Source organism: Pipistrellus hanaki, assembly GCF_964339955.1.
Source record: "Pipistrellus hanaki genome assembly, chromosome: X".
Taxonomy (NCBI): domain Eukaryota; kingdom Metazoa; phylum Chordata; class Mammalia; order Chiroptera; family Vespertilionidae; genus Pipistrellus; species Pipistrellus hanaki.
This window is the reverse complement of record NC_140524.1, coordinates 81,245,751-81,258,245: the sequence shown is the minus strand read 5'-3', so window position 1 is coordinate 81,258,245 and position 12,495 is coordinate 81,245,751. Positions and strand designations below refer to the sequence as shown.

The window sequence follows — 12,495 nt, the reverse complement described above, 5'->3', positions numbered from 1 at the left end:
GGGAACCTTGCTTTCATATTTTTTGGATAAACTGATCAGTTGGCAGGCTGCAGTGTCATCTCTGTGGATAGCCTGTTTTGATGGGGCAACAAATAAGAAGTTTTTAGTTGTTTATGGATTTCCAAGAAACTTTTGAGAGTTTAACTGTGGAGTCAGCAAAATGGGTTGTTTCCATATTACATATCTATTGAGGCTTTTTATCAGCACCTCCACCTCAGTTAGGACAGGTCTGATACATTTCTCTCATTAGAATGTCTTTGCAGTGATGGAACTATGAAGGATGTGACAAATGAGGGAGCCTTGCTCTTGATAGAGGAAAGCATGTTGGAGAGTATCAAGCACTAAAGCTGGTTTCTGTTGGCTTAGAGGTTTAGGCACAGGGGACTTTGAATTAGTGTTTTAGAACTTTATTCTGTTGCCCTTGGAGATTCAGAAGAGATAGCTGAGCTGGTGACTGCTATGATAAAATGGGCATTTGGTCTGTCGGCAGCATGTGCATGGACTGAAGTGCAGAGAGGTTACATGTTTTTGATCAGCACACTTGAATTTAGCCCTCAGAGCAGACTGAGGTATCTTAATGCTGGACTTCCTATGAATTAGCCCAAGCATACGTATGTGGTGCCAGGCAGTCACAGTTTGATGAAGTTACAATTCCTAAATATAGATGGTTACTGGGAGCCACAGGTAAAAAATAACCAACCCACTCATTCTTTGTTTGAGAAAACAAAACAAAACACATAACAGGTGAGGGTTTATTTGTAAATGTGGATGACAAAAAGGAATTTTCTTATGATAAGTGGACAGCTGTCCCATGTAAATAAGGGACCTTTTTAGTGCTTGCCAGGAGGTCCATTTGCTCTTATACATTCATCCTTCGGTTCCCAGTAGCTCTTTTATTTTATGTGCTTGTGTCCTTTAGCATTAACACTATAGTTAATATTTTTTCACTGATGAATCATTTTACCTCTTAGTGACAGTATCTTCTTCAGTAGATCATGCCTGGATAAAGTACCAGTTATGTCATTTCTCTGTACCCTTTGCTTCAAAAGCTACATTTTTCTTGCTAATGACAAATTTATCATCCTGTAATCACCTGGTAATTTTGAGAGCAGCAACAGACCATTTTGTAATGTAAATGTAATTTCTGACAAGACTAAGTACTTTCATTTGAATACACATTAAAAAAAATCTTCAAATGGGAACACTTTGAACTGCCTGTTCAAAAGAGCTCTGTTCTACATATAATGTCTTTTTAGCTTATGCTTATTTTAACATTTTTTCATGATGTAACAATTGTAGTTCTTATGAATGAAAAATAGTTTTTTATATGATTTTCTTTAATGGAGTGGAGTTATAAGTATGTTTGGAAAATTTATCTTTTATATTATGTAGTATATAAAGGTACCCCTGATTTAATTTACTATGTAGGAGTTTGTCCATGTAAACAATATCGAGTATACACTTGGGAGATTGTATTGGCCTATTAATTTGGTATCTATTCTTAAAACTAATGTGGTGTTGAGGTCTTACATTTACATGCATTGCTTGTTTCAAATGTGTCTAATTTTCAACTTTATTAAAGCACATAATAGTCATTATTTACAAAGCACTATAAAGTGCTTTCTCCAGAAGTTCCAAATTAGCCTTTTAATGGCTACCATTAAATATTTACAGTTAGTGTTGCAAGGCTGAAGTGTATACAATTATGGTATAATCTGACATATTAATGTTACATCAAAGTTTTACTTTGGGAAGATGACTGTCACTTAATATGTAGAAGTCATGTATAGTGTAAAGCTCAGAACGAAATTGTGAGAAATACCAAGCAGTTAAACAAGTGTGATAACTGAAAGATAAACCATTTCCAATGGATTAGCAACATGGTTTAATAAATCAGGGTAAACCAAGGCAGTAGCCATGCGTGATGGAAAATGGAGGATGTAAAAATTCCCCCCCAGCCAGACTACATTTTTTCTCTCTTTTATATTCATACCTACTCAGTATTAATGCCTTCCAGCCATACATCACTGGGAACACATCTATAGTTCACCAGATTCATTTTAGTGCTCATTACAAAAAGGGAGACCACACATTATGGTAAATGCAAATTGAATGTCTATGGGCTGTCTCACAGTGACTGTTATTATGAAAGATACTAGAGGTCCAGTGCATGAATTTGTGCAAGTATGGGGTCCCTCAGGGTGGCCTGCAGAGACTGGGCCCCAGCTTGTGCCCCCAGCCTCGTGGCCCCGCAGCCCACCTGGCACCTCACCATGGCCTGGCACTGACTGCCCCCTCACCTGCTCCACAATCCCGCCTGCAGGGTGATAGGCACCAAGCCCCACCTGCACACCCAGCTCACTCAGCGCCTGGGAGCTGACAGTGGCCCCACCCCCTGCTGCCACCACTGGTTGCCATCTGCAGGGTGATAGACGGGGCAATCAGGCCCTTATTTGCACCCGCCTTGACCTGGTACCACCTGTTCATCTGTTCCACGATCCCACTATGGTCCCTCTCTCCTCGGGGCCCATCAGGGCTGGCAGTGCCTCCACTGCCACCTGTTGTCAGGACCACATCACCGATGCCCACAATGTTCTGTGCCACCCCCTGGTGATCAGTGCATGTCATAGTGAGTGGTTGAACTCCCAGTCTCCCAGTCAAACTCTTGGTCAAACTCTAAGTCAAATGACTGCCAAAAGGGAAAATTTGCATATTGAGCTTTTATTATATTGGATTATGAGACAGTACAGGCACTTGGGCCTGCGAATGGAAAAATACAGGTGGCTAGGAAGCCAGGTTAAGACCAGGTGGCAAGAATGTCACCATATGTTCATTCCCTCCTTTAAAAAAAAAAAAAAAAAAAAAAAAAAAAAAAGGCAGAATTTAATCTCCTTTCTAACTGTTTATTTTTCCTATCCTGATACGAAAATTTCCACAAGCCATTTTCAAAAAGCCTGTCTTTTCAAGCAAGCCTGCCTAGTCCCCAGCTTATGAAAGCAGCCAAGAAGAACCAGCCCCTGAACCAGTTTAGAGGGCCTCCTTTCCTCTGTCCTACCTCCCTTATGCTGAGACATAAACTTAATAAAATCTGTCTGGAAACTTCTTTGGGGTTTCCTCAAAAATTCTATATTTCGGGACTCAAGAATCCCAATGCTGGTAACAGTTACAGGATTTGTGCATTGACTATGTAAATTTGGGAAAGTTTTAAGGAAACATATTCACCTTGATTGCATGCTCTTAGGGACAGTGGTAATCCTAGGAGTGATTAATTTAATAAATCTTATCCAGAGGGAAGAGGACTATAGTGAGGCTAATTATTGAATTGGTAAATAAGTATTAGTCACTCATATTGGACAGGAGAGGAAGATGTTTGGTATTTTGTGTTTTATATAGTGAGCTTGTTTTTGTCTATGCTTAGATAAGATTATGAAATGTTCTTGTTTTGTCTCATTTCATCACAGTGGCAGAGTGACCTTGTATGATACTGGTATTCTGTAAGACTGTTTATGTTCAATAGAGAAAAACATGATTTAGCTGTGATATGCCCCTACCAGTAGGAAAACTTAGCTAATAACACCCGACAAGCTCACAGGACAAACTGTCACCATTTCAAATGATCTGAGAAGTCTCAATGCTTATGATAGTGCTATAAACAGGAAATTAAGGAATGAGGCAGACAGCCAACCATCATATAATGTGCAGAGTTATTGTGTAGAGAATTCATTTTGGAAAGTTTTTAACTTTTTAATGTATTATCTAAAATTTTATATAATTTGGGCTATAGCATTATAGTGACCCTGAGGCTGTCCCAGACATTTAGCATCCCATATGAATTTTTCTAATATTTTGTTTCTTTCAAAATGCTTTAAAAAGATTCACAAATATTATTCAGTTTTTTTAAAGGAGGGAAACTCAAGATATTTTCAAATAACTAGTAAGAAACTTTCAGCTTTGTGAAATATAGGCATGAATAGAATATGATTACATAAAGCATAGATTCAGTTATTTCTTCAATCTAGTAGACCACAATTCTAATTGGACATTGACTAATACGATGATTAATAATATAGCCAACCTATGTGGTATGCCAATTAAAGGATTAAGAATTTTACATATATTTGTTTATTTAATTCTCAAAACAAGCAGCACAATCAGATAACTGTTATTGTTACTAATAGAAAACCTAATGCTGAGAGGTGAGATTATTTTCCTAGGAAAGGCTATGACTGGGATCGAATTCAAGCAGTTTCATTCTAGGGCTAATGTTATGTATCATTATATGATCTTGTTCTTCAAAACATTAATTCTTCTTTAAGGTAGATCTGTCCAATTCTTGTGAATTATTTTCTGATATCCAGAGAGATGTCTTCTTTTCTTGTCCACCACAATGGTTTTTCAAATCTGGATGTCCACTGCAATTACATGGAAAATTAAAAGAAAATAACTTATGCTCCACTCCAGACCAATTAAAAGTCAATCCCTGTCCCTAGCTGGTTTGGCTCAGTGGATAGAGTATTGGCCTGTGGACCAAAGAGTCCCAGGTTCAATTACAGTCAAGGGCATGTACCTGGGTTATAAGCTCCTGCTTGGCCTAAGCCCTGGTCAGAGTGCATGCAGGAGGCAACCAATCAATGGGTCTCTCTCATAAATGTTTCTCTTTATCTCTCTCCCTCCCTTCCACTATCTCTAAAAATCAATGGAAAAATATCCTCAGGTGATGATTAACAAAAAAATAAAGTAATAATAATTAAAAAAAAAAACAGTCCCTGGGATGTTGCCTATATACATACAACTTGTAAAAGCTCTTTAGATGGTTCCAATGCACAGATTAAAAACTCTAATGTGTGTAAATATAGAAACAAAGAATAACATGAAATAGTGCAGGGATACCATATAAGATAATTATTTGTTCACTGCAAGAAATACTGTTTTCTAAAATATGCTTCAAATTTAAAAGAAGAAATTTATGAATAATATTATGAGTTCTGAGGTTTTCATGGCTTTGTTTTGTTGCAACCTATTTTGGTTTTGCATAACAGAAGCTATACCAACAGTAAATTGTCAGTGTTTTAAAGCTCCCTTAGGAAGCTGCGGCTGTAGGCCAACAAAGTGACCCAAAGTCCAACAAGGAGTAGGTGCTTACAGGAAGAAATTAGATATTATCAATTGTCTTCTTGTGGTAGAGACATCTAGAGACTGGTGAGAAGAGTTGAGTTAAGGTGTTTAGTGAATTGGTAGAGGTCATGTATATACTAGTGAGAGCATGAAGTCCCTGGGGGTCACAATTATAGGGTGAGTCTGTGTTCTGTTGCAGGTTGTTACTATACAAACTTCACTGGTTGCTCACAGAAATGATGGGAGTGAGTCTGAAGAATATGCTTCCTATAGTGCAGACCTGGGGGAGGGGCAAGTAATTTGTGGAGACCCCTATATTCCCTATAGAACAACAGCTTTAATCTCTGCGGAGATGGACAACACATACTGTCATCCTTAGGGCTATGGTGAAAACACATTGCAGCTGCATAAAGAAACATATACAACCAAAACCGGATTGGCTCAATGGATAGAGTGTCAGCTTGGGGACTGAAGGGCCCCAGGTTCAATTCCGGTCAAGGGCATGTGCCTTGGTTGTGGGCATATCCCCTGTAGGGGGTGTGCAAGAGGCAGCTGATCGATGATTCTCTCTCATCGATGTTTCTAACTATCTCTCTCCCTTCCTCTCTGTACAAAATCAATAAAATATATTAAAAAAACAAAACAAAACAAAGAAATACATACACCACCTCTAGCCCTGGGAAAGGGGCTGGGATTTGACATGACAGTTAAGTAGAAAACCCTAAACTTTCTATAAAAAGCTCCTAGAACTAGTGTATGAGTAGTATTATATATGAGTGGAGGATCTATAAGCAGTATCCAAAAATAAATTGTATTTCTATATAATGGCAGTAAACAATTGAAAGTAGAAATTATATGCATATAATTTACCATAGAATAAAATGCTTAAGTATAAACCTAGCAAAATATGTGGAGGATATATGTGATGAACATTACAAAATGCTGATTAAAGAAATCAGTGTTATGTAAAGAACTAAGTAAACAGAGAAATATATCAAATATATGCACATGGACTTGAAGACTATTGTTCAGATATGAAAATGGTGTAACTCCAATGAAAATCCCACCACAGTTTTTATGTTGACTCTAAAATGCAGATGGGAATGTTTGGGGGTGGGTGATAAAATTTTTCTGTTTGGATTATGGTGGTGAATATATGACAATGTATATGTCCGAATCCTAGAGGCTATACCCCAAAGAGTGAATGAATGTTAGTAAATGTATTTTTTAATCAACCAAGAAATGGAAGTAATCCAGGATGGAATGTAGACTGGGGCAAAGTAATGTGATAAATGTCAAATGTAACAGCATTACATATGTTTGACAACCTCACTCAATAGAATGGAGCCTGACTTAGTTATCTTTTGGAAAAAAAAATATTACCACATACTGTAGAACTAAAGATAAAAATACTATACATAGACATTACTTTCTTGCAGGGGTATGGGTTTGCAATTCTGATAGTACTGTATATGTATGTATACTAGTATTGAATAAATAAATGCATTTATTGTGGATTATGAGAGTCAGATTTTTAACTGTTGAAGAAAGAAGTTAGAAATAAGGAAATGGGGGAAGTCATAATGGATCACTGGGTTGAAGTTGTGGAATTGATAGTAATAGTATAACACTTAGTTTTTTAAATATATATTTTTATCTATTCATTAGTTTCTAGTTAGGAGATTTTTCATTAGTTGTTTCTCTTTATGGATGTGATCTTTCCTCCATAAGATGTTAAGTTCCTTCAGGGGAATTTCTACCCCTTCTCTAATGTTGGTACAAGATGAGGATGGGATATGTAGAGGACACAGTCTATATCCCCTGCTAACTGACTGATTCACCATCAACTTAAAAAGCTAATAAATTGCCCTTTTCAGATTAAAGTTAGAATTGCTCCTAGTTCTTAGAAAAATGAATATTGGCCACAAAAGTGAGATCCTTTGATTTTATTGGAAGACATGAGAAGTACATTAAGAGAAGCACATTTAGATTATAATTATACTACCAACTTGAAATGTACATTTTACAATCATGACTTTGATGTATCTCATCTTATAGCAAATATAGTTATTTAGAGGTTTTTATCAGGAAAAATACTTTGAAAAATACAATGCAGAATGTTGTTTGCTATGTGTTAATCAAAAATTTCTAGTGATCTTTTGTTCGTTAGGTTGATTTTGCAATAGTATACTATAGAAGTCCTGTAGAAACATTTAATGTTGTAGTATCACAGGTAAAAAGTATTATACTTGGTACTCTTTCTGTGGAGTATCCAGGCCATCTGTGGTCTCAGAGAAAACAAATTTTCCAGTTCCGATGTAGAGTAGTCCTGGTTTGTGGAATTAAAATGCATGTCATGAATATCTTGTCATGATTTGTTCTTCACAGAAAATGGGAATTAAGAGATTTGAGGGAATTAATGGAAGTCACCAGCTTTTCTTATTGTTTTCAACAATGAATCATCTCAAACCAGTAATAACCAAGGCTCTTCTAGAAGCACTTTAAAAAAGAGGAAATGTCATATCCAACATAGCAATGATTTGTAATGTTTAAATCACCCTCTCTCTTTCTAATATAGGACAGTCTTTCAGATGTTTACTAAATATCCAGACACATTGTCTTTTGTTCTCGTCTCAACTTCGTAGTCATTTCCGTAACTAAGAAGTCCTTTTATTACTCTTCCATTTTGTGTTATGTTTTATAATTCAATTTTGGTTTCTTTAAACCATAAATTTCCAACTCCTTCCACATACCCTACATGTGGAGGAATTTCTGCAGCAAATAGGGGAAGCACTAAAACTTTAGAGTTACAAGAAACTCCAGATCTTTTGAGCCTCTTTTTCCATGTTGATGATCACAATCAAACATTTGAATTCTAAGTTACTCTACAGAATGAGTAATTTTAAAATCCGGATTTTTCTTCTATTACTATATGGTAGTGTATCCTTCAAAGCAGTTCAAACACAAATAAAGAAGACAGCTTTTGCAGTTGCTTATAAAATCTCACCACTATATTTCCTGATATTAAGTGAGGTTTAAGTTTTGTTTTTATTTCTAAAATAATATGATGTTTCTTTTCCAAGCAAAGGCAAATATTTCTTTGATTATTGCTCAAATTTCCATATCTTTTTAGAGAAGTAAAACTATTGTTATATTTACTCTTTTTTTTTGTTTTGAAATAGGTATTCCCTCTGAAAGATGGGTACTAAATTTTGACAAACACCTTTCAGATGGCCTTGTTTTTGCCACAGTGTTGGGAGCCTATTGTCCATTTCTGGTAAGAGTTATTTTTATGCAGAATGGTCTTCTATTATTTGAGAGGACTTAATAATTTAAATTCCAATTATTTTCTCTAAATGATTCTTTTAATTGTTTTCATTTTATTTAACACCTAAACCTGCATGGCCAGCATTTCCTTTTTCTCTATTCTTATATTACAGACAAATGTTCATATTTAAATGATTCTTTGTTGAATTACAGGGGATAGTTAAAAAGCAATACTTTTATTCCATAATTGAAAGGTTTGATTGTTATCTTTTCCAGATTGAGCCTTATTTTAAAAATATGTATACACAACCAAAAGGTTCTGAACAGTATTTTCACAATTGTGTGCTTGTTGTGAATAGTTTTCGTGAAATTGGCTTTAACATTGGCATACAGGTGAGTACCTTTATATCATACATTCTGTAAATATTTTATGAGGGTCTTCTTTCCTTATTTATTTCCCAGCTTTATTAGGTATGATTGACAAATAAAAATTATATATATGTAGTTTGTATGATGTGATTTTTTCCAGATGTGCAACATCATGATGTTTTATATATAGAGAGAAATGATTACCACGATCAAGGTAATTAAAACATTCATCACCTCACATAGTTATCATTTTTGTGTGTGCATGGTGAGAACACTTAAGATTAATCTCTTAACAGATTTTAAGTATGCATTTCACTTTTAACAACTAAAACAACCATGCTTTACATTATATTCCCAGAACTTATTCATATTATAACTGAAAGTTTATACCCTCTGTCAATCGTATCTCTGTTTCCCTCATCCCCACCCCTTGGCAAACACCCATTCTACTCTCTGCTTCTATGAGATTGAGTTTTTAGATTCCATGTATAATTGAAATCAAATAATACTTGCCTTTCTGTGTATGGCTTATTTCACTTAGCATAATGTCCTCCAAGTTCATCCATGTTGTTACAAATGACAGGATTTTGTTTTTTATGACTACATAATATTTCATTGTATGTATGTACCACATTTTTTATCCATTCATCTGTTCACAGACACCTCTTTTTATATCTTGATTATCAGGAATATGCAATTGAATATGGGGGTATTGGTTCCTTTATGATGTCAATTTCATTTCCTTTGGATATATACCCAGAAGTGGGTATGGTAGTTCCGTTTTTAATTTTTTAGGAACCTCCGTACAGTTTTCCATAGTGGTTGCACCATTCCTGACAATAGTACATAAGGAAGGGTTTCCTTTTCTTCACATCCTTTCCAACACATATTATTTCTTATATTTTTTATAATAGCCATATTGCCAGATATGAGGTGATATCTATCTCATTGTGGTTTTGACTTACATTTCCCTCATGATTAGTGATATTGACTACCTTTATATATACCTGTTGTCTATTAGTTTATTTTCTTTGGAAAAATGTTAGTTGACTCCTTTCTAATGTTCCTTTCTTTACAAATTGTAAATCTATATTGAAAGTCTTTTCAAGGGATATTGTTAAAATGTGAAAATTGAAATATGATTTTATAGAATTCTATTGGATATTTTAAAATATGTATAATTATGTACATCCCAATTATACATGAAAAAAAGTTTTAGTGATAGGTCCGGTTTTCTTAAATCACAAGAATGAATGCTTTATTAACCTTACTGAGCTCTAACAATGATCTCAAAGAGCAGAGTTGTTTGAATATAGATACTGTATTATCATCTAATTTAGTAACAAAAAATATTTCACTTTGGTTTTAAAATAAGTATTTATGTAGAGATCATAATGACAACATATATTTTAATTACATTTGTACCTACAAGTTGTAATTCCCTCTAGCTTTTCACATTAAGTCCTCAATAGTAATAATCAAAAATATATTTTATGCTTAACAGTTTTTAGCACTTTGATACTTTAGAATAATGAGATAGTATAAATTATTCCCAACTTGAAGAATATACAAATTTATTTAATTATCAAGATATATACATGTTAAGGATAAATAATATTCTATTCCTTTAACTGTCAATGTATGTAAAACATAAAGTGTAGAATTCAGATAAGGGAAGAGATCAATGTGTACTAGACTCAGTGGAGGAGGCAGGAGTTATTTGGGTTCTTGAAGGGTGGATTGGATTCTGATTGGAAATGATAAGAAGGTATTTACTCACAGGATATGGCCTAAACCAAATATAGAAAGAACAAAATTAAACTGAGTAAATTTAAAGATCTGTTGAGCTTTATTCATGAATCAGGCAACATCCCATTTAGCAACTAAAGAGGAGCTCCAAGGAGCGGTATAAAGTGGAGGGCTTTATAGGCAGAAAGAAGGAGGTGGAACAAGGAAGTGACTGGGAAAGAGTGGATTGTTTAAGGCAAGATCACCTTTCTTTGGAGGATAGTAGTGAGGCCTATCAGGCAGATAGGAAGTTGCTGACCAGGCAGTTCCAGACTGACTGGTTAGGATTATATTATTGGGAGAAGCTGAAACTGCAATTAGGTTACTATTAAGTCTCAGTTTGGTGACATGGACTTAGCACAATTGACTATTTTGGGCCTGTTGTCCCTCCTTCCCTTCCTCATCTTCTCCCTCTCCTCATTCCTTTCCCCCTCTCTCTAACAAATGTGAACAAGTCTCATATGTGACTAGGTTGCCTGGGTTGAAATTTGGAATTAGAAATAGACATGGGCATATATTGGGATCTTGAATCAGCATACAAGTCAGCAGTTTACTTGGTGGGTATTATGGGAATAAAGGCATTTACTCTTATAATAATGATGAGGATGGACTGAAAGGAGATGGACTGGAGACAGACAACACAGAGAAATGAAAAGCCAATTTTAATTGGTCAAGGACAAAAGTATTTTCTTTCTAGCAGGTGTAAGGAAAGACTATATCAATCCACATTCGGTTTGATATAAAGTAATTAAAGTCACTTTATACCATGTGTGACATTTATATTCTTTTATATTGGTAGAGTTGAAAAGCTAAACTGTAATCAATATTTTGGACAGAGTTTTTGTATAAGAGAGTTTTAAAGATGAACTCTAATAAAAGATTTTGGTTTGGAAGAATAAACATATAATTCCCATCAATTGAACAAATTATTGAATCACCTTTATGAAAGTCACTGGATAGACCCTGCAGGGGTTATAGATAAATTGCACTTAAGCCTTCAAAGCTATTAACCTACTAAGAGTGACAAATATATGAAAAAAAGCTCATGCAAAGCAGACAGTGAATGTCATAATAGACAGAAACAATATGCTATGGGAGTCAAAGGGGAGAGAAGTAATTCTAATAAGGAAACCAGGAAAAGTTGCATGGGACATTGGTGTTTAAATAGTCCTTGAGAAATTACTGGAGGTTCATAAGAATCTTGAAATATATTTATTTAAAAAATATAATTCATCATGTTATGATTATCTCCTTTCCTTTTTGATTTCCTCAGATATGTTGACTCAGAATATTTATTTTAATTATATAGGTAAAGACATTAAAAAATGTCTATCTACTTAAAAATGTCAAGATGTCTGAAATCTGATGATTGCAGAAATTGACAATTAACTTAGTAGATAATTTTCCCAGCCAGTTCTAATTCACTAACTTTTAATCAGCCTGGATTTACCAACCACATTGAATGTCCGAGTTTAAAATTATCACCTTTACATTAATGTAGCCATAATGAATTAACACTGATGCTTCGTACTGGTCCACATTTGAATCCTGTGAAATTTAGCACTGGATTTATTTATTAGTGTTTATGTTTCTTATTTTTTATGTCTTTTGCAACTGTTGAATCAGCTAGATAAGTTTCTGAGCCATTGTCGTGTCCTGTTGTGGAATCTTGGGAGTTGGACTATACAGGTGTTACATAGTCTCCCTTTCATGACATGCTTTTTATGTTAAGCAAAATATTCTGTCCCTAACTGGTTCAGCTCAGTGGATAGAGTGTTAGCCTGTGGACTCAAGGGTCTCAGGTTTGATTCCAGTCAGGAGCATGTACCTTGGTTGCAGGCACATCCCCAGTAGGGGTGTACAGAAGGCAGCTGATCAATGCTTCTCTCTCATTGATGTTTCTAACTCTCCATCCTTCTCCCTTCCTCTCAGTAAAAAATCAATAAAATATATTTT

At 35.0% G+C, this 12,495-nt stretch overlaps 1 protein-coding gene across 1 annotated transcript in view; it reads left to right on the top strand.

Annotated features, from left to right (window-relative positions):
* Positions 1 to 12,495, top strand: part of CFAP47 (cilia and flagella associated protein 47) — a gene marked incomplete at both ends in the record, with an annotated part of 384,890 nt that overhangs the window by 178,033 nt on the left and 194,362 nt on the right. Inside the window, 2 exons of the mRNA XM_084869970.1 lie at positions 8,298 to 8,392; positions 8,659 to 8,775. Coding sequence (XP_084726096.1) covers positions 8,298 to 8,392; positions 8,659 to 8,775 — 212 coding nt within the window. The remainder of the gene's footprint in view (positions 1 to 8,297; positions 8,393 to 8,658; positions 8,776 to 12,495) is intronic.